General features: G+C 47.5%; 2 protein-coding genes across 2 annotated transcripts in view; one reads left to right on the top strand and one right to left on the bottom strand.

Annotated features, from left to right (window-relative positions):
* The first annotated feature begins 424 nt into the window (after positions 1-424).
* Positions 425-10,627, top strand: FABP3 (fatty acid binding protein 3). The gene is made up of 4 exons (XM_003765490.3): positions 425-656; positions 5,936-6,108; positions 8,293-8,394; positions 10,313-10,627. The coding sequence occupies exons 1-4, from the start codon at positions 584-586 to the stop codon at positions 10,367-10,369; spliced, it is 405 nt and encodes a 134-aa protein (XP_003765538.1). The 5' UTR covers positions 425-583; the 3' UTR covers positions 10,370-10,627.
* The window catches only part of ZCCHC17 (zinc finger CCHC-type containing 17), a 52,512-nt gene continuing 40,474 nt past the window's right edge, over positions 10,624-22,661 (bottom strand). Inside the window, exons 7-8 of the mRNA XM_012546013.3 lie at positions 20,121-20,263; positions 10,624-12,666 (exon numbers count right to left, since the gene is read on the bottom strand). Of these exons, the coding sequence (XP_012401467.1) occupies positions 12,505-12,666; positions 20,121-20,263 (305 nt within the window). The 3' untranslated portion in view covers positions 10,624-12,504. The remainder of the gene's footprint in view (positions 12,667-20,120; positions 20,264-22,661) is intronic.

The following is a 22,661-nucleotide window of genomic DNA, read 5'->3' on the forward strand; positions in this document are numbered from 1 at the left end:
TCCCCAGGGGCGGGGTGGGCCCGGCTCCTTTCCTGGGCAGCCGAGAGCAGAGGCCGAGGGGTGAGAGCCTCTCGGGCGGACCAGTCTGGGGAGCGGAGCCGGTCCCGTCCGCCCTGGGGCAGGGGGCGGGGCCGGGGGACTAGGTGCTGATTGAGGGGCCTGACGCAGGTGTGCTGGAGGGGCGGACTCCCCCGCTCTCCTTTCCACCGCGCGGGGCGTTAGCCTGGGAGCCTCCGAAAGAACGGGAGGGTGGGGCACCAGAGCAGCCCCCTCCTTTTCCCTCCCCCAGGCGCTTCTGCCCAGCCCGCCCCTCCCCCAGCTTGCGGCCCGCAGTCCCCGCCCGCTTGCCAGGGTCTTCCTATTTCGGGAGCCTGTCTCCCGGGCTTTCTTTCCATCATGTGATTCGGAGGGCTATTTAAAGAGACCGCACTGGCGGGCGGCTCAGAGCCCGAGCCTCTCCGCATCCCCACTCTTCTCCCCGCCCGCGGCTAGCCCAGCCCAGCCCCGCGCACCGGACCCCGCGCCTGCAGCCTCCCAGCCCGCCCGGCCCCGCGCCCCAGCCTCGCTCCTCCGGCCCATCACCATGGCAGACGCTTTCGCTGGCACCTGGAAGCTGATTGACAGCAAGAACTTCGATGAGTACATGAAGTCCATCGGTGAGCAGGGAGGGGCGGCGGCGGGACTGCGGAGGGAGGCTCCCGCTCCATCCTCCGGGGCTGGCCGGGAGAGAAGCCGGGGCTGGGCTGCGGCTTCCCGGGTCCCCGGGCGCCCGGGGTGCCTTGGAGGACGGCAGGGGACGCGGCGAGGGATGGGCTGAAGGAATCTGTGACTAGAGGGCTGGGAGAAGGCAGACAATGGTCCGCTGCAACCGCGCTGGCTGCATCGGCGGGACCCCAGCTTTGCCCCTCTGAGCCCTGGGGGAGAGGAGCTAGGGATGGGGCATGGGGGGGGGGAGATGGGAGTGCCGCAGGGTATGGGGGAGATGCTGAGGGGCTGGGGGGAACGCCTAGGAGGGAGAAGGGGGGGGTGCTGCAGGGTGGGGATGCAGAGGGAACGTGGCCAATGGCTGGCGGGTGTGCGTGTGGTGAGCGAGGCGCGCCCGAGGGGACGGATCTGTCCATCTCTCCGATCCGCTCGCGCCGTGCTCCGCAGGCTGGAGCAAGGGAAGGACGGCCCCGGCAGTTCCAGCCTTGTCTCCAAAGCAGACACCTTCGTAGGTCACCCAGAAGGGCTCTCCTTGAGCACTGCTTCCACGCTTGACCTTGTCGGGTGAACGCATGTGCCTGGGTTAATCATTGGCACCGAGTGCCTGTCCAAGAGAGGCACAGACCCACAGACTTGCCAGCCATACGGGTCTGCCACCGCCTGGAACTTCTCCCGGCGGGGGTGGGGAGGGGGGTCCCAGCTCTCCTCCTCAGGAGGAACCGTGCCTGGGCTAAGGAGCAAGGTCAAGGCTGGTCGCCCCCGGGGGAGAGGAGAGGTGGGGAAGGGGGCAGCCGGAGGGAGGAAAGAGCCGCGTACTTATGTTGCAGTGCTTCTCAGCTGTCTCCCAACCCATGCCCGACCCTTAGGATATTTCCCAGGGTTATGCAAAGCAGCAAGTTTGCCTATTAGTCCAGTTACATTTAAGGCTAATTTGTTCTCTGTAGAGAGGGTCAATCTGGCCCCAGGACTTTGGAGGTCAAAAGCTGGAATGACTTTCATTAGAGGCTCAGGACTAATCAGTGCCGGAGTCTGGAGTTTTCTGGACAGATAGTCATCAATTCTAGGGCCTTCTGATCCCGTGCTTAACTCTCCTGACCTTGGGAGCTCAGGATGGAGGTTAAAGGTAACCTTCCCTTCCCTTAACTCTCTGATGTTTTAGGCTATACAGAGGAAGAATTCACTGATCACCTTTGTAGGTCCTTTTCCTCTCTGTTGGAGGGATCTGGCCCAATGACCCAGAACTCCCCTCATCAGCTTATTCCCCTCACCAAATCAGGCCTCTCCTGACATCCCATCCTTTTTAGGATCAGAGAACCATTCTTTGGTACCGAGGAGAGTGGGGTTGGGAGGAAACAGAAGTGAGGGCAAAGAATCACTTCAAATATGGGGATGTGCCATTTCCTTTTAGTCCCGATTGACCCTCTGGAAAGCATAGTTGTATAGGAGGAAGAAGGGCAAGATTCCCTGCATTTGCCTGGCTCTTCCAGTTGGTGGGGAGGGGGCATTCCCAGGCCTCCTAACCCCACCTTTGGTTAGCATTCCCTGTTGCAGGGACAAATTTCTGCCCAAAAATGAAGGAGGCCCTCTGCGCCTCACCCTCCAAATCAACTACTTCAGTCTCCAGATAGTGAGGATTTTTGGTCTCTGCCTTCTGGCCGCTGTCTTTTGCCCAAGCCCGATCTGTGGCTGTTCAGACAACTCAACAAAGCTGTACTGGGAAGCTACCTCCCAAAGGAATGGCTGTCATTACCAGCCTTGGACCAGACTCACAGCTCTCAGAATCAGTTGTTCCAAGGAACTGGGAAAATCAGAGAGAAAAGAATAGGGAAGAGGGTCAGTTCTCTGGGAATTTTCCAGAAGCTGGACTGCAGCTTTTACCCTCTTTGGAAGAGGAAGAAATTCTAGCAAGTATTCCAAAGCATTTTACAACTCAAGCCTTTTTACAGGGAGCAATAGGGTCTCAGTGTGCCTTGTTTTGTGTGTGGGAACATTCAAACCTGGGATTTCATCAGCATTGGGAAATTCCTTTGTGGAAAGGCTAGAAATGGAGAGACTGGACTTGAACCCATATATCTCCCTGATGTGGAGGCCAGCCCTCTATTTACAATACTATCTTAGAGACAGGGAAATGTTTTTTGGGTGTGGGTTTTTGTTTTTGAGGCAATCGGGGTTAAGTGATCATGCAGCTACTGAGTGTCTTGAGTCTGGACCCTCTTACTAGGAGGCCCATGCTCTATCCCACTGCACCACCTTCAGGAAGGGGGAAACTGAATTAAGGGTTGGAGAAAGGCAGTTTGGGGCCTTTATCCTCCAGTCCAGGGCTCTTCTACCTATGATCCCTTTTCATCTAAGAAATTTTTACATGGTCCCAAGTATATAAAATAGGCATACAAATCAAACATTGACTGATAATACATCATAATTTCATGAGCCTCTCCCCCCCCCCCCTTCCACATTCAGTTATACAATCCTCACAGGGGTCCCACACTTTAAGAAGCTGCACTCTAGTCGCGCACTCTTTGGCAGGAACATGCTTACTTCAGAAGGTTCGCTAGGTGTCCAGGGCTCTTGCCTCAGATTTACAGTGCAGCTCCCCTGTGAAGTAGCTTTGAGGTCCACCCCTCCCTTCTCCCCACTCTGACTCCAGTGTTAGTCACACGGAATCTTTTCAGGGCCTGGGCCCATATCCAGAGGCCCTCACCCCTCCACCTGCTTTGTAGCTTATCGGTATGGGATGGGGGAAAGAACATTGAGCTACGAGGCCGGACACCAGGGTTCTGTTGCAAAGATCTGTCAAGGTTTCTTTGAAACTGGTTTCATTTGCTTCTCCCACTAGACTTTAACCCCCTCTTTTCTGGACCTGAGTTAAAAATCTGCTCTTAGACACTCACTAGCTGGGTGACCTTCAACAAATCACTTAAGCCGTTTCAGTTTTTTACACCATAAAATGGAAGTAATCCCAGAGTTGCTCTGAGCATGAAATGAGATATTGGTAAAGTACTTAGCACATTTCCTGACATATAGTGCATACTACACAAATAAAATGAGGGGTCATTATTATAATAAGAATAATAGTGAGGCAGCTTGGCCAAGATGACTTCTCATATTCCTTTAGATTCTGGGGACGGTTTTCCAAGCCAAACTGTATTGTAGGGGAAATAAGTCACTATAAACTTCATATCAGAAGTCGACTGTCTTCTGAAACGTTGGCCAATGATGGGACAGACTCCAGGACAGACTTGCAGTTATACAACTCGCCTTTATCTAATGGTGCTTTAGGGTCTGCCACTGGTAGCATAAGAATTGTTAATCTTTTTTAAAGAGGGAAAAGGGAGGCTTTGGGAAGTTGTGACTTTGCTCAGTTACAGTGCTCTTCGATGCCAGCCTTCTTTTCACTGTCAGGGAGAGAAATGAGCAAGTCACAGGGGGGGCGGGGGGAACGTGTGTGTGTGTGTGTGTGTGTCTGAGAGAGAGAGAAAGCCCATAGCTTTTCTTTCTTTTTTGCTAAGATAATTGGGATTAAGTGACTTGCCCAGGGTTACCCAGCTAGGAAGTGTTAGGTGTCTGAGGTCAGATTTGAACTCGTCCTCCTGACTTCAGGGTTGGTGCTCTCTCCACTGCACCCCCTAGCTAGCCCCAGGTCCATAGCTTTTTAATGACCTTTTGTAGTAAAAGTTTTGTGTACCGGGAAATCTTTGCCACCAGGTAGTCCAGCTTGGGAAACATTATGTTACTCTGACACTCATTCTTAGCTCTGATATTAAACTGGGAGACCCATGTCACGCATCACATGGAGGCGGGGTTTATAATGCCTGCTCCAATGTCTCACAAAGCTATCTGTTAGGGCCAATTGAGGTAGTGTGGTCTAATGGCTATTGCTAGATTTGGAATGAGAAAGACCTGGGACCAACCGAGGTTTAAATGTCACTGATATTAACTGGCTGTGGGATCTGGGACAGTCATTTCTCTTCTCCCTGTTGCCTTATCTGTAAGATGAAAGCATTTCTAGCATCCACCTCAACCTTGCCTGTGAAGCACAGAGGGAGATGTTATAGAAATGTCATTTTGGACAATCGCTCTATCCATTATGATGAAGGCTCTGCTTTGAAAAATTAAAATCCCACGCCACTTTTCTGATCAATTAGAAAGCAGCACGACCCAGCTTCCCTCCCTAGTCCCACTTACCTAAGGCCACTGAGGGCTCCTGCCCATCAGCCGAGACGCCACTCCATCTCACCGTTGGGGGCCCTGTAGTCCACAGGGAGGGGGAATACTGTGGGGTGGTGAGATGGCCTCAGCATGTGGTAATTAGGATGGGCACCTCTGAGAGACTCCTGGGAAGAAAAGGTTGGGGGAGGAGAGGATCTTCAGAGGTGGCAGGAGAATGGCTGCTCAGGGAGGCAGGATGTTTCTGGTTGGGGGCATTCCATTTACAGAACATGAGAGAAGCAAGGTCCAGACCCCACTTTCCTCTTCCTCCTCTCACCCCTCAGTTGGAAAGAGCAAGTGCTTTATTGAATTGGAAAAAGCCCTTTAGCTTCTTGTCCTAGCTCTGACACTATTTGGGGTGTATGCTCCGGATCTTTGGGATTTCATCTTTGAAATGGGGATAATACCCACTCTTCTGATTTACTTGTATTAGGATTTTTTAAAAGGGAAATTATAAAGATGAAAGGGATTAAAAAGGTTTTAGACTGAGAGCAAGAAGCAGTTTTGGAGGCTAAGTCTAACTCTCACTTTATGGCTGAAGAATTGAGACACAGGATGGCGAGTATGCTGCCCAAAGTGATTAATGCAGTCTACAGTCACATGGTCCGGGTTTGAACCCAAGCCATAGGACTTGGTTCCTGTGATTCCAAAGGCATTTTTTTGTTCCGATGATTATTCCTGTCATTAGGGTGGGGTTGGTGTTGTACAGGCATCTCTACTTTTTGGTGAAGATTCAGAGAAGACTGGTCCTTTCTACCCAAGGAGTTTCATACCCCTGCCCTGTGATTAGTTGATTTTTAAAATCAGAATTACTGATGCCAATGTCTGACAATTAGCTGTATAACCCAAGGTTTGGGGGGGGGCTAAGCCTATTTAGTCCCTCATTCTTCAGACCCTTCATCTTCCCAGGGCCAAAATGGGTAAAAGCAGCAGGTTCTTCCTGCCCCTGGCCTCGAGCGCCCTTCGCCGAGCCCAGCGTCCTCTCCCTCCCTCACCGATCTCTCTCTTCCCACCCCTGCAGGTGTTGGCTTTGCCACAAGGCAGGTGGCCAACATGACCAAGCCTACCACCATCATCGAGGTCAACGGAGACAACATTACTATCAAGACTCAAAGCACTTTCAAGAACACTGAGATCTCCTTCAAGCTCGGAGTGGAGTTCGATGAGACAACGGCCGATGATAGGAAGGTCAAGGTGAGCCAGGCAGCCAGGACGTGGCCGGCATTTCTATCCAACTTGGCTCTGAAATGCTCAATCTCTGGTTTCAAGCAGTTCCCCTCCCCACGAGGAACTATCTTTGTTTCTAGGAACTTATTTGCAAAAAGGAAAAAAAAAAAAAAAAAAACAGGTATGAAGGAAAAAGTTTTTGGACTCGATTCAGAGCAGGAAACCTGGCTTTAAGCTTTGGTCCGATCCACTTGCCAGCTAGGTGACCTCAAATAACTTGCCCCTTCTAAGCTTGTTCCCTCATCTGTAAAATGGGCATGACATCTGCCGCAGACACTAGCTGTGTGACCCTGAGCCAGTCATTTAAACCCCATGTCTACTCTCCACGCCCACGAAAAAAAATGAGTCTACTATATTATGTGAACAGTGTAGAGGAAGGACTGTAACGTGTTATAAAAATGTAAGGGAAGCGATTTCCAGGGGACCAGGAAGACGCTGTCATGGGGAGCAGGAAGCCAGGTTCCCATTCGGTTTGCTGCCATCCACCCAATACTTGCTTATGGTGGACAGCTAGGCAATTTCAGGCAACTCATCAAACCTCTTTGAGTCAGGAGTTGAGGAGTTTGGCCCGCTGCCCAAAACTCGGGACCCTTATTTAGCCAGGCACCCAGCCCAGACTGCGTAAGTGGATGGCTCTTTGTGGTCTCTCCAGGCTCAGCTGCTTTCCCCTTCTCCCCCCTCCAAGTCTGGCCATTGACCCTGAGAAACTATTTCCAACATGTCAGCTGATGGGCAGGAACTGCAAGGTCCCAGATAGGGTGTCCTTCATGGCTCTCTGGGTGACCTTGCACGCCAACCCCTGTCCCCCCAAGGTCTTTGCCAAGCCACTGCAGCTGGCCCTAATAGGGCTCACTCAAGCACTTGGGGGGACGCTTCATCTACTTCTGGGGGTTTTCCAGCTCCTTCTCTTTCCCTTCAACCTTGTCACTTCCCCTTCAACCATCCAGGTCCGAACCCTCCTCCCCTGCCCCCCCTCTCAGCTGCCATTGGGTAAGGAAGGAACAGAAACTGGTTTCCCCTGCCATACAGAAAGGAAAGCTGATACTCAGATAGGAAAGAGCCTTTTCCAAAGTTCCAGGATATATGTGGCAGTATCAGGACCAAAGTAAGCTGCATTTCTAGTTTTGTGGCTTATTGAATCCACGACACCCTGGGAAGCACTTATAACTTCCATTTTACAGATTAAGAAACTGAGGTTCAGAGACTGTTGTGCTACAGGTTGGTTAGAACCTGACTTTGCACTCTGGTCTCCTAGCTCCTACTCTTAACATTTCTCCCTCTCTCACAGGGCATACCCCACTCCCCACAGGAATGGGTTTGGAACTGGGATCCCCAACCTTTGCGGGAGCACACAGACCCCAAAATTGTGGGTGGTGGTTCTGCCTTTTTTTTTTTTTTTTTTGCTGAGGCACTTGAGGTTAAATGACTTGCCCAGGGTCACACAGCTAGGAAGTGATTTGAACTCAGGTCCTCCTGACTTCAGGGCTCTATCCACTGCGCCACCCAGCAGCCTCCCTGCACCTATTTTTGAGCCCATCCAGCCCCTTGTCCAGTGCTGTCAGCCCAAATAAAACAGCCCCAAGACACCAGGTCCTATGGAGAGCAAGAGTCAACTTCCTACTTACTCAGGACTGGGAATAAGAAGGGGCAACCTTTAAAGAGAGCACTGAAGAGGGGATGTTAAATGTATTATTGACTCTCATCTGGCTGGCCACATTGCCAGGGTTAATGGACAATTCCAGTGACCCATACCCATAAAGTGGACTAGACAAAATCCCAGCTCAGGGTGTGGCGAGAGTGACCCTAAGCAGCCTGGAGATGGACAGTAATGACGGGGTCACACATGTGCTCCTGGGAGCAAACAACCCTTCCACCACCGAGGGCAGAAAAGAAACTGAGGTGGGCAGTGATTAAGTGCCTGGCCCAGAGTCCCTTGTCTGGGTTACATGGGAATGGTCACTTCCCTAGCAGCTGTTTCCTAACAGCATCTGGCTCCTGGGGCTGTTGCAAGGACCGAATAAGACATTTAGGGAGGGCTCCTTGCCCTCTCCGGGTGACTGAGCCTCCCGCTGGCCCCATGCACTGTGGGGGGCAGGTGATAGCTTATATCTGCCAGCCCTGAATCTCATCTCTGCTGCCTTCTCTCCCCAGTCCATTGTCACAATGGATGGAGGCAAGCTGGTCCATGTTCAGAAGTGGAATGGACAGGAGACCACCCTCACCCGGGAGCTCCAGGATGGAAAACTCATTCTGGTAAGGTGGGAGGGGAGGGGGCCATCTTTCCTGGCAGTAGAGGCAGCTCCCTTGTGTAGCCATCACCCCAGCTGCCTCTGCAGTCTCAGTGAGGTTTCAGCCTTCACTGAGACACAACACACAGGAAGAGGAGATTCTAGTTCTCCTGTACCTCTCTTTAGTCAGAGAAAGGGACTGGACTTAGAGACAAAGTCCAAGGTCAGATGTTGAGGGGAGGGCAAGGCAGTTAACCTTATTTCTTGGCCTGCTTCTCCACCTGTAAAACAAGTTTGGACTCGGTAGTCCAGATGGCCTCAGACGTCCCTGCAACACTTAAGCCAGTGTTCCTCAGATCAGGGGCCTTGCATTCAGTTCTGGGCACCTAACCCGTTCTGAAATCCCGTGGTTGACATCACTTAGAGGTCTGTTTACAGGGTACTCTGCATACATTAGCTCACAGAATCTGAACTGGGGGTAAAATAAGTTTTTACCAATTTTACAAATGAGGACACTGAGGCCCACAGAAGTGATTTACCTATAGCAACATAGTGCCATCAGCAGGATTCAAATTCAGTGCTCCTAACTCTGCACGCAGTATTCTTTTCAGTGTCTGTGGGCTGTGCAGAGCAACCAGAAAGTTGAAAAGTTTGAAATCTTTTCATGAGGAATGATTAGAGAAATTCGTTTAGCCTGAAATAACACCTAGAGGAAACATTTCAGTCTTGAAATATTAGGCTGCCATGCTGAAGAATTTACTTTATTCTGCTTGGTGTCAGAGGGGAGCATCAAGATCAGCTAAAAGACAGATTTCTCTGCTTCCGATGTAGGGACTCGAGCCATGATGTCCTCAACATAGGGAACTCGGACAAGCCACAGTCTTCCAAGCAGGTGGGGAGGTGGGCCTTTCTTGTGCAGCTTAGTCCTAGATTGCTGTCTGGAGCTCGGAGAAAACAGGTGGCTTCTCAAGATCCCAAACAGGGTCATAGGAGAGATCTGAACCCACCTCTTCCTGGTTATATTATACCGCTTCTCTGCATTCAACTCCATCAGTAGAGGAAGGAATTTTTCAGCAATAGAGCTGTCCCAAAATGGAATGGGCTGCCGTCTCAGAAGCTGTGATCATTTAGAGAACAGGTCATGCTTCAGGCAGGTGAGACTAAAGGAGCTCATGGCTTTCTTGAAACAGGGCCAGGTTAGATCCCACACTTGAGATGCTCTGCCGGAGAGGACTCTGAGCTTATTCCAAATGTACCAGACAAGATTTTCAGGGGTTTCATAAATACCTAAAAAACAAGGCAAATGTCTGTCCTCCCTGTACCATCCGTCCTGGCTGGGAACACCCACTGATCAGAGGAACTGTGGGCTGCACCATCCTTGTGGTGGTCATCTCATCTAGACTGGGGCAGAGCCCTCTGATCCTGGTGGCTGGGCGAGACTATGCCCCCTGGTTCCAGCCCTGCTGGCTGCCCCTGCAGGTTACTTTTCCATTGGGTCTCCTTGTGTCACATTGGTTGTTGCCACAGGGCACAAGTGGGCAGAGGAGCTCTTTCTTGGTGTGAACTATCTTCTGGTACTCTTAAGGTTTGCCTAGAAACAATCCCTTCTTTGCTCAGTGTTCCTGGCTGCCTGCCTGCATTCCCACCATGGGAGGTGAGGAATGCTGTCTCTATCCTAAGAAGGGGGTGGGGATCTCCCACATTTTAGAAGAGCTATGCAGGACTGGAGACTTTCAGGGTATGAGAGGACTTGGCTCCACTCTCTTAAGGAAGGGGGTAAGGGACCAGGAAAAAGCAGAGAGAACAGCTGAGTAGAAGGGAGCCAGTCTTGGCATTGCTAGGCTTTTCCCAACAGGACAGCTGTCCCATTCCTTGGACTAGAAAGGAAGTCCAGTATTTTATCCCCTTCCTCCAGCATTCTTAACAATGTTCTTTCCTTTTAGACACTAACCCATGGCAATGTAGTCTGCGTTAGGACCTATGAGAAGAACACAGCTTGAAGCCAGCCCACCTGTTCACTGTCAACTCCTCTGCCGACGGCTACCACTGAACTCAACACCAGATTGCCTCATTTCTGCACCCCGTCCCCCTCCCCACCCCAGTGTTTTGTACCAATTGACTCTGGTCAAGGAACCCTCCAGAAATGGAAAACATGGTGCTGTCCTGGTCCTGATTGAAGCCCATTCTGTATTTTTTTTAAAACTGCATCTGATGGCTGGTCCCAAGCCAATAAAGCAGATCCCACAGTCAGTCATTCAGATACAGCAGCTGCTTTACTGCCTTTGTCGTGGGGGTTGGGGGAATGGGGAGGGTTCCATGAGCAAGGCCTATCTTTGCCAAAGAGGCTGCTGGGGCAAGTCAGACGTTGGCCAAGTTGGTCTGAAGCCAAGCCCAAGTGGCAGTGATTCCAAGCCTGATGCAGCTGAAGCAAGACCACTAACAGATAGGCCCAAGGAGAAAGCAGTCAATCTCTTTTTTCCCTATCTACAGCCCTTTCCTCCTTCCCTTCACTGCTTACCCTTTCTTTACCTCATCACAGAATCATAGGTGGAAGGGGCCTCCACACTGGGAAGTTCCTCTGTATCCCCAACAAGGGACAATGTCTGGAGACAGACCTGCTCGAGCAGTCCACTGTATTCTGGGATGGTGCTCAGAAGCCTTTCCATACATTAAGCTGGAGTCTGCTCATTATGTTCACCCATTGGTCTAGACAGGGACCGTATCATCACCCCTTGAGGCTTCTCTTTCAGACTGACTTATGCCAGGATAGCAGGCTTAGCTCCAAGCCTTGTATCGGATCCTTCATCCTTAGTGGCCCTTTAGCCTTCTATTTCACTGGTGGGTAGAGAGACATGAGCAATGGCTGTGGCTTCTGCCTTGAGGGCTCAGACTTCATAGGGATGTGTTAACAGAAGGCTCTAAGCAGATCCTATGTAGGAGTTTTGATTTTGGTTTTTGTTTACCCCTTTGAACCATGCCGGTGCAATGAAAGATGCACTACTGCCATCTTCCTTCTGCACACTACCACGTACCACCAGAGAATGGAAGTTATTTGATAATTACAGGGGAAAACTTGGGGAATTCTATGAAGGTTGGCTGTGGGACAGGGACCTGCTAAAACTCCTCCTCTGAAGAAATCTTCATGGAAGGACCAAGCAGGGCAGACCCTGTAAATTATCTAGCTATGAAATTTCAGAAGATACTAAGTTTTTTAGAAACTCTTCACCTTCAAAAAAAAGGTTTTGTTTGGGAGATCTTGCCTAAGCTGGGAATGCAGCAGCCACTGGTGGGCCCAATCCAACTATTGATAAGCACAGGAGCTCATTTCCAACCTAGGTGGGCTCACTTCCTTAGGCAGCTTGGTGATCCTGGGGCTCCCCACATTGGTACCTGACAGTGTGAATACCTGACTGGCTGGGACCCTTCTGCAGCTCAGGAATTTCAGAGATCACATGATCCACCAGCTTCAGCCTCCCTATAAGCAGATAAGAAGTGGGAGGTGGGGGCATGATACCCAATCCAGGAAATGTTAAAACACCAAGCCAAAGGTTCCAGTGCTGCCAATGGAGAGAGGAAATTTAGAAGTCATGGCTCTCCGCCACTCGCCCCACATCAGTGAGTGCTGAACAATAGCCCTGTATGTTTAATCACCTAAGGGGATGAGACCACAAGTTCTGAAACCTTGCAGTTTCTTCCCAGAATCTGGCTAAGCTGGTGCCGTCTGACCTACTGCTGTTGAGGGAATATGAGCACCAGAAGGGACTGGTCTGCCTGTTGCCAAGAAGAAGCCCTCTGGCTCTGGCCTGGAGGCAGAAGAGCTCACTGACTGGCTCAGCTGGAGGTGGCCATCTGTGCTCCAGCCGGGGGTTCAAAAAGCATATCTCTCCCTGCAGCAGTGTCCATGGCCAGGAGTCTACAGCTAGCCCTCAAATCTTGAGGCTGGGCCAGAGGAATTGGACAAAAGAAAAACGTTAGCTTCAGGGGTTAACATGGCTTGCTGGGTCAGGAAGCTATCCTGACACTGTCCAGAGCAAGCAAGACTAATTTGTGGAGGATACAGCCCTCAGTGGTAGGGTGGGGCAGGGAGTCAAGGTACTGGTGAAGAAGGCTCCCTTGGAGGGTAAGGAGTAAGGAGTTACTCCTGGGTCTTCTTCCTGTGCTTTTTTTTCTTCCTCTTGCTGTCCTTTGCCATGTGTCTCGACTTCTTGCTGGCCGATGGACCTTCACTGCTGTCAGAGTCTGAGCTACTGGATGAGGATGCCTTCCTGCTCTTGTGTTTCTTTTTCTTTTTCTTTTCCTGGTTAGAGGGGATGGACAGAAGACAATCATATTCATATCAGTGACTGGCCATATCTCTAAACACCACCCCTGTAAATAACAAGAGTTTACATTTATGTCGATTGTGGTTTATAAAGCACTTTATGTATGTTATCTCACCTGATCTGGATAACATTCCTGGGAGGTTGGTGGGGAAGGTTTTAGCCCCAATTTGCTGAAGGATAAACTGAGTGATGCTCAAAGAAGGTCAAGTCACATAGCTTGAAAATGGTAGAGCCACAGCTTGGATCCAGGTCCGATTTAACACCCAGTGTCTTTTCTACTATATCATACAGTTCTTAGGTTTCCCAGCATCAAAGCCAAGAGTAAGGAGAGGCACATGCCACATGGCAGGAGCGAGGATACAGTGACTTTATAAATGGATAATTTTGACACCAGAAAATTCAGCTGTTTGTGATCTGAAGAGATCTATTATGGGATAAGTGAAATTGGAAGGGTTGCCCTGCCAAGTCAGAGCTTGTGGGGATAACAGTAATAATGTGATAATGTGAGCTTGGGAGGAGAAAAGTGAAGGAAAAGGAGGAGGAGGAGGAAGATGGTAGTTTCCAAATGTCCTGGCTGTGATCAAGACATTCCTAGGTCTCAGGGTACTGGTGACTGCTTTCAAGATCATCAGCCTTTGTGTTCTTCCCCTTTCCTCCTCCTCTTCCCTCTCCCCGCCTCTCCCCCCCCAGGCACTGGACTGGGACACTGGGACACAGCACAGAATATCAGATGAGCTTAACACTTTGGTTGCTCTGGCTGAACTTTCTTTTTTATTCTTCATTAATGCAACTATGTATTTAACCAGGAGCTTTGAGTCACTTTATCCCCCAGATCCTTAGGATCCCAAATGGGAAAAAGGGCTTCAGGATTAAAACGGCTCCCTTGTGCCTAGAACAGTACTGACTAAATCTCTTCTCTCACTGGCTTCTCATTGAGAAAAGCTGGTATGAAAGCAGGTACGAGGGTGCTAAATCATACTGACCAAAGGCTGGGAAGGGGGTTAAATGAAAACGTTTACTGCACAGTGAATGAATTTCCATGGGGCTGGGGCAAAGGGGCCAGAGATATGGCCCTTGGAATCTACCAGTACCAATCTGGGTGGGACAAAAGGGCCACAGGAGAAAGTGAAAACAGCCAACTCTGACACTTAATACTTCCTGGGTAACTTCCTAGAACACTGAAAGGAGGACACCCTGATGAATCGGGGCTCAAAGAGGTTCCAGGGTTCAGCCCTTTTGGTGGGTCACCCAGAATAAATAAGCAAGCCAAAGTGTAGGGTCTGGTGACATCCATTGGGATAGATGGGGGAAAAGGTTGGTCTCCTACCCATGGAGTCAAGGCTGCTACTAGGGGAGAAGAGGTGAAAGACTCAGGAACTAGGAATAGTTTTGGTGGCTTTGAGCAAATGCAGAAGATAATGGTGAAAGCAAGTTTTCTCTGGGTTCCCATTCTGCAGCAGAGGCCTGGATCCAACAAAGACAAAGCAGCCCTCCACTAGGAGGAGGTGTTTTCACATGGTTTGGCAGAGATGGAGAACAAAGAGGAGTAACTTAAAATATACTAGCATAGTAGGAGGTTGATTAAAAACTATAAAAATTTAAAAAGGGAAATCAGAAGGAAAGTTTATTGACTATCTATCCTCCATAATACTACATCATGGAAGGCAATAGTAAGTGAAGAGTTAAAATGACTTCCTGGGTTGTGAAGGGAGGAGGAAGGAGGAAGCAGAAAAGAAGAGATGAAAGCATTTTCCGAATCACTTCCACAAAGGCATTCCAGGAAAAACAAAGTCAGGGAAGAGGAAGTACTAGGGAGGCCGAGATCTGACCTTCTGGCCTTATTTATTCCTTTGTAATTTCTGAGAAAGGCAACAGGATTGGGAAAAGGCCTACACCTAATATATTGGCAAACCTTTGATTCTGAATGGGAAAAGGGACCTCACCTAACTTAAGGTAGTGGCTAAACATCTTAAATAATGACTTAGGGGTTTAGGAAAACAGAGGGTTATCTTTTAGCTAGGATCTGCCTGTAAGTCAACAGCTGACTATCAAGTGAATGCTAGGGACAGAACAAAAAAGAAAGGCCCATTAAATAACTATTTCCTGAGACTAAAGGGGGAGACAAAGAAGTTTATAATCCATTTGGAGAGATTAATATACAAGAGAGGAGGCAAGTGCCAACTTAATGGCACCTTAATATGCTTCTACCCCTTTTCTCTGTTCACACACACCTCCATCTCTTCTCACTGGGGATAAAGCCCATCACTCCTATGTAGGTGCCTCTATTTCAGTTCTCCCTCATCTTCCCTAATCTTGAGCCCAAACCCCTGCAGACTGATGTCAGATCAGATCATGAGGCTACTTATGCTGACTTAGGAAAGGTTGGTTTCAGTGTTGTAGTCTCTGAGAGAACAGCCTTTCTGCTCATTAGCAGATGATAGAGCCCTGGACCTGGAGGCACTTACTGTGTGACTCTGGGCAAATTATTTTGCCTCTGTTTGCCTCCATTTCCTCAACTGCAAAATGAGGATAGTAATAGCACCTGCCTCCCAGGGACCCTCTGAGAATTAAATGAGATAATATTTGTAAAACACTTTGCATAATTAGTTGTAAAACAACTGATTAGGTAACGTAGGCCAGCTGGTCCTAAAATAATAATCCTCTCTAAAGAATTCCCCACAAGATACCATAATGGGAGAGAGCATTCTGAAGACATTGTTGTCTGAGACCACTGAAAGACAGAGCTTAGCCTGGAGTCCAAAGAAACAGAAAGCTGATTCTTGGTGCCTCGGAATGGCAGGTGGTCTCATACATCTTTGTGAATTGCTAAGGGTAGGTATTCTTTCCATGGATGCAGGGCACAAAGCTCTCTGTTTTAGAGTTGAGAAATTCATTACTCAGCGAGAATAGCTTCCTAGCACCCCATCTCTCCTGAATTAAGTAACATAGTTCTTAGAGACAGATACACAGTATGAGTCTAGGCCCATCCTCAAATCCTTCTTGGCTTGAGCTCTACTAATGTGTTTGGAAGGGCCCCTCCAGCCAGAAAGAAGCAATGGAGCAGGGCCTCCCCACCGGCTCTGTGTGCATTAAGGTGAGAGATGGAGAAGCTGAGTATGCTCTCTCTCTTTTTAAGGAATGTCGAAGGAAGTGGCAAGCCAGAGATCCATATACAGCTTCTCTCCAGGGCTCTTGCACCCGAGATTTAGATCTGGAAAGAATGGCAGCACCTTCACTTTATAGATGAGAAAATAAAAACCTAGTGAGGGCAAGTGATGTATTCAAGTCACAAACATGCCTGGAATTGAAGCTCAGAGGCCCTCTGTTACAATCCTTCATGTTACAGATATGGAAACTGAGGCTCAGAGATGAAGTGGTTTGCCCAAGATTACAGAGGCACGTGTCCATGGTTGGTTTAGGACCCAGGCCCTCACTGTACCTCTCCTCATTGTCACCCTCACTGTCTGCCAATGTTTATGGACTTGTATTTCATATGGTTTTTCTCTGACTGGGTTTCAGGATGAGCAGGAACAAAGGGCTATGATGGGGCCTCTCTCCCCACAGTTAGGCTTAAGTATTTCTGGCATCATAAAGATTGCTTGTAATGTTAGGATTAAAATGTGATGACTTCTCAGCTTTTAAAGCTCCTTTACATTCTGTCTCAGGATACAAGCAGCACACTTGGCTTCTCCATCTCTAAACTTAGGAGGGGCCCTTCCAAACACATACTCCACTTGCCCTCACTAGACCTCCTCAAGAGCTGCTCCCCTGCTAAACCCCAGGACACAAAGAAGTGGGGGATCATCAGAGGGCAGCAGCTGAGCTGCAAACAGAAGCAGGAGGGTTCTAGATGAGGCTTCAGAGACACCCAAAGCAGCTGGTTTCTGGTCCTGGTGAGGAGTCCTCCCAGAACAAGAGATTTGGGGGTAATGTAGGAGGAGTTCATAGCCTCCTATTCAGCAGCTAACTTCTGAGGGTAGAGTCTGAAAGGAGGGCACTGCTTCGGCCATTCTTCTGACTTAAGACACAAATTCCAACCGAATAGTCTGGTCAATGCCTGATGTGTTAGGAGATATCCTGAACAACAAAGGCTGAGTCCTGCAGCCTTTCTTCCTTCTAAAATTAGAAAGGATATTCGCCTCAGCAAAATCCACATTGAATGTGGAACTAAATATTGAACAGAACCACCCCTGACCAGAGTTACGGGGGTAGGTCTCAGTGGCCTGTGTGAGTGCTTCAAACAAGGGACTCTTTGAACATCCTGGTGGCTTCCTTCTGACTCTTTTGGGAGCCCTCCCTGCAGGAGCTCTCAGCTCACTCAGGTACCAACCCGGGCCTCTCTCCTGGATGGACACCACCTGGCACCAATTTCTCTACATTCTATGTTCTACTCTGAAGTAATTCAATTAACATTTATTAGTACTTAGAGCACTGTGCGAGGTAATGGGGGGAAGGTGGTACTAATGTTTCCTGGAGAAGGTAGCATTTGAGTTGGGGTTTTAAAGGAAGGATATGAATTCAAGGAGGCCATTCTCCCCATTACTCCAAAAGCTCCTTCTGCAGTCCTCATTTTCTATTGAGCTCCAGACCTCCTACCTTCTAGATTCTCTCTGGAAGTTCCATAGGCCCTTTCTGTGTATTTCCCCCAAAGCTTCCTGGAAGCAGGTAATGTCTCTACTTTTCCCTTTGTATCCCCAAAACTAAGCATGATTGATTGACAGCGAGCACTTAATAATAAATGACTTTCCCTTTTATTCATTCGTTCATTTATCTCAAATGTCTAAAACATGTCTAAAACAGAACATGTCTTCCCCCCTAAAACCCAATCCCTTCCTAACCTTTATTTCTGTCAAGGACACGGTCAGTGACCTCAAGATGGAGCTCCAAGGCAGCCTCGGCCAAAGGAAGCTGGTGGCAGCCTTGTATGTAGCTATCAAGAGGGCTGATGTAGCACAATTAACCTGTCTACAACTGGATACCCACAGGAAAGATGTGCTTCAACAATGAGATGCAGACCGATCATGCTTTGTAATGGGCAAAAAGAAGAGATGACAATCTTGCTCTATACTTGGGCCTGACCACTGGGCTTTACCATCTGGCTAGCCACCATGCCCTCCTTAATGTTCTGTCTCTTCCCTATTAGATGAGCAGGAATCATCTCACTTTTCTATATGTGTCTCCCCAGGGCTCACTCTGGTGCTCTGCAAATACTTCAATACTGCAAGTGCTTTCAAAGCTGACTAAATGGCTGATTAGATGACTTCCCCTCTCTCACAGAGATGTCTAGCTTCTGTCACAGAACACCAGGAATACAGGAATTGTTGTATCTCTGTTTTATCCATAGCACCTAGCATAGGGCCTGGAATACAGCACTTAATAAGTATTCTACTCACCTACCTACCTACCTACCTACCTACCTACCTGCCTGCCTGCCTGATAAGACAACATTCAGATGATTCCAGTTTTCAGAGATTGCCTCTAGTCAGTGAAAATGGGAGCGTGTTGTCTTGTATCACTCTTCGCAGTCCACTTTCCTTTTTCTGCTGGTGGTAAGATCTCTGTGAACCCAGAGATCCAGACTCATCCCTGCCTTCCTTTCACTTTTGGCTTTATTCTCCCAATCTCCACCCCCATTGCCACTGCCTGAGCCCAGGCCCTTACCCCCTGACTGGTCTTACTCTCCTTCCAGGCTCTCCCACACAACTCTCTGATCATGAAATTCTCTTGCAAAACCTTGTGATGTTTCCTCAAAGACAAGTCAATTTAACACCCATCTGTTAGGAATCTTTGGTACTAGTCTGTCCTTGTGCTGACAGTAGAAACGATTGAGTTTCAGATGGCATGGTGCCTTGGCCACAACTGCTAAGTGTCTAAGGCTGGATCTGAACTTCTAGCTTTCTAAGTCCAGGTACACATTCTGTCTGCTGTGCTGCCTCTCTCCACTGAACAGCAGCTCTTTCTCCTGAAATCCCCAAACATTTGCTCTTCTTAAGCCCAAAATACTGCCTCTTCATCCCTTGCAGGGAGAATGAAGACAATTTATTTAGCACTCCCTTTCCTTCTCAATTCCACACCAAATTACCTCTCCATCAACCTCAAACTCTTTTCTCCTTTTTTCCAATCTCTGGGAAGGGAGTGGACCTTTTCGTGGCAATTCTAACCCCTCTGCTTGGCCCCTGTCCCTATCCTTTCCCATCTCCTCCCAGTAAAATGCTCTTTCAATCACCCCCTCTTTCCCTGGCTCAGAAAGTTAGAGACACTCTCTTTGCCCTTAAGATAAAATACAAATTCCTCCCCTTTTTTTCCCCTTTTGGGGAGAGAAGTTTTAAAAAATTCTTTGCCCACTTTTCCAGGCTACATTCCACACAGGACTCCCCTTAATCCTAAATTGGCCGACTTCTTCGTCTCCAGATATAACATTCCCTCTTGTGCTACTGTGTTTTTTGGAACCTCCTACTCCCTACCAAGTTCAAACCAAGGGCCATTTTCTTTAGGAAGCTTTTGCTGATTTCCCCAGTTGTTAAAGCACCTTCCCTCTACTCCTCCAATCATTACATATTTATTTTGTAAATTGCCAGTATTTACTTATCTGTGAATATCTTGTAAATCTCCCCTACCCAAAGAGAAATAAACTCCATGAGGGCAAGGGCTATCTTACTTTTATATCTGAATCCTCTGCACCTAGTACAGAATAGGCTTTTATTAAATTTTGGTAGATCAACTGGTTGTTCTTTCCACTATGCCACATTTCAGTCACAGATTGGTGGCTGCCCCATCCTGGCCACCACTGCTACTTGCAGGTCCTCTCTCTGCTGCCTTCACTCAACCTCATTTCCTTTGAAGCTCACCTATCCAGATCCTCGTCATGGTCATCTGCCAATCCACAGTTCATTCTTTCTGAAGGTATTCTGTCTCATAGCCTTCTCTATCAAAGTTCCTGCCTGATTGTTAATGCTGTAAAGTTACCCATGTATATATCCTGTAAATAAAAGGCTATTAAATTAAAAAAAAAAACAAAAAAAAAACAAAGTTCCTGCCTGCTTTTTTGAGCACTTCAACACATATGTTGATGTCCTCTCCTACAATTTCCAATTCCTGGATCTTTTCAACTCTTAAGACCTAAACTTTCATACCACCTCAAACACAAAGAGATGATCATGGCTCCAGGATCCAGAGCCCTGAAATTCATCAAACTCATCAATGGCAGAGGTAAAGCCAGAACTTGAATTTTCATTGTTTAATGATAAACTTAAATCCTCACTAGATGGGTTATTATTTTTAAAATATCCTGCAGGTAGAACAACATCGACCTTTCTATAAGTGAGAAGTTCCTCAGTGCTGAAAAAGAGAAGGGCCTCCTCTTGGGCTCTGGTGCTTCCTGCCTGGTCTGCCTAGAAGTAACTAATGGAGAGAGGAAGGCAGCACCCACCTTCTTTCTTTTCCGGGAAGTATTTTCCGTTTGTACAGATTTCTCCCCTCCCTCAGTTTCTGCCGTTTCTTCTTCTTCCTCTTCAGGTACTAGGCTGTATTTGGTGCCTCCTGGTTGCATGAAACAGTCCTTGGCAAAATGACCTGTGGGAAAAATGTGGGAAAGGTAGGAGAGGAAGCTGGCCCTTCCCTCCCCACTCTAGTTGGCAAGTGAGTCTTTCCTGAGAACCCTAGAGGACACATCCAGAAAAGGAAGTCAGAAGCAATGGTCTAATCAATGGATGGGCTCCTATATTTCTTATAATTCTTGAAGCCTGAGAAAACTGGACAGAGAGGCTGGGCTTTGACTTTGGAAAAGGCAAGAGCCATTTGGATAGTGGCATCTCTACCCCTCCATTAGAACTGGAGATTTTTGATTTTTAAAGAAGTCTTTTGGGTCTTCTAGCAATGGAAAGCTACAAGTGAGTATGAGGTGTCTCCGCAGAGGAAGATGGGGGTAAGAAGTTAGGTCTAGATTCTGTTTTAGCCATTAGACCTGGAAAAGAAGATCCCAATCCTATCTCTGGGGGACAAAAAACTAAAACACTAATCACTAAAGAGCATGGTTACCTCCTCTGTTATGGCATAATTCTGCTTCCCATTATTCTACTTTGCCTCCTTCCATGCCTGTTTTCCTTCTTGTTCCGAGTTTGTAGATACTGGCACTTTGGATACATAATTGTCACTGCTAGGACAGCCATATACACGAAATGAAAGGGTTTCTTCATGCCTTCTATCACTCCCCTGGGGAATTACATTAGCCAACCCCTAAAGCCACAAAGAAACCACTCAGAGCAAGTCAGCCTCATTAGCTGAAATAGGAACAGTTGTGGTATAATGCAGGGATTTAATAGATTTCTAAGGGGACCATGGGACCATGGACAGATTTCAGGGGATTTATGAAGTTGGATGGAAAAAAGATTACGTCTTTTTATTTGCCAACCTCTAACTGAAATGTAGCTTTTCCTTTAATTTTAGAATTCCCCACATTCTCCAAACCTAAACAAACAGAAAATGAAACATTCTTCTGAGGCCCATAAACTTTTTCAGCCTCTTAAAGAGCCTTGACTCTATTAAGAGGGTTAAAAGTCCCTGTTATAAGAAAGGAGAATTAGACTCAGGCTGGAGGACCCAGTTCAAATCCCAGCTTGGCCACTGGCTCACTGTGAATTTGCTAAAATCAGTGAATCTCTAGGACTAGGAATTTCCTCTTCTGCATATCAGGGAAACAATACTTGGTCAACTATCTCTCTCCTAGGACTGTTACAAATTCGAATTAGAATGAATATGAACATACATAAGTTTTTCCCAGACCTCTAAGGTCATTACACTAGGTAACAGTTAGTGAAGGGTTTCATCTCCATGTGGAGGAAGACTTTGTGTCTATACCATAAAGCCTTAGAGTCCACTTGGAACACTGAAAGTTAAATGATGGCTAGGGTCACACAGCCAGTTTATAGCATGGGTAAGTTTGCACCTACAGATTTTCTTGATTCCAAGCTTAACTCTCCATATCAGATATTATTATTACTTAGAATAAAAATCCAACATGAAATTTTCTCGGATCTAAGCCATGTTCACACTCCCTCTGAAGAGGTCAAAGAATCTTCTCTTTCATAGGTCAATTTTCCCTTCTTAGAACTGACATGTTGGGACATAAATATGTCAGTAGTCACCAGAAAAGCCAAAGGGAGGAGAAAAACAACAATTATTTGAGAAGGATGAGCGCTTGAAGTAAAAGTAGAAGAGTTGACAAATTCAATTAACTTTGAAGGTCAGAAACTGACAGAGATAAATGCTGGAGGGGCCAGGAAAACAGAAACACTAATGCACTGTTAGTGGAGAGGGTGAACTGATCCAACTATCTTGGAGAGAAATTTGGAATTATTCCCAAAGGACTATAAAACTGTCCATATCCTTTGATTCAGCAATGCCATCATTAGTTGAATCCCCAAAGGATCAAAGGAAAAGGAAAATGACCAATTTGTATAAAAATATTTATAGCAGTTCTTTTTTTGACAGTCAAAAATTCGAAAATGAGGGGAAGCCCATCAAGTGGGGAATGGATAAACAAGTTGTGATCCATGGTTGTGATGGAATACCATTGTGCTATAAGAAATAATGAGCAGGATGCTTTCAGAAAAAAAAACAGGAAAAGACTTATATGAACTGATGCAAAATGAAGTGACCAAATCAGAACAGATGATGATCAACTGTAAAAGACAATTTCAATCCATGACAATTCGAAAGGACTGATGATGAAAATTGTCTCTACTTCCAAAGAGAGAATTGATGAAATCTGAATGCAGGTTGAAGTATAATTTTCTCACTTTATTTTTCTTGCCATATTTTGATGACATGGCTAATATGGAAATGTTTCATATGACTTCATCTGTACTGAAATCTTGCCATTTTGAATGGGGGAAGAGCTGGAGGGAGGGAGAATTGGAATTCACAATTAAAAAATGAATGTTAAAAAAAAAAAGCCAAAAAGGGAAGATAG

The sequence above is a fragment of the Sarcophilus harrisii genome, chromosome 3 (genome assembly GCF_902635505.1).
Source record: "Sarcophilus harrisii chromosome 3, mSarHar1.11, whole genome shotgun sequence".
NCBI lineage: Eukaryota > Metazoa > Chordata > Mammalia > Dasyuromorphia > Dasyuridae > Sarcophilus > Sarcophilus harrisii.

Bases quoted from the DNA above. Each gene is read 5' to 3' on its own strand.
- FABP3 (XM_003765490.3), top strand. From the start codon at position 584: ATGGCAGACGCTTTCGCTGGCACCTGGAAGCTGATTGACAGCAAGAAC. The intron at 657-5,935 runs GTGAGCAGGGAG...CCACCCCTGCAG, and splicing joins TGAGTACATGAAGTCCATCG to GTGTTGGCTTTGCCACAAGG. The intron at 8,395-10,312 runs GTAAGGTGGGAG...CTTTCCTTTTAG, and splicing joins AGGATGGAAAACTCATTCTG to ACACTAACCCATGGCAATGT.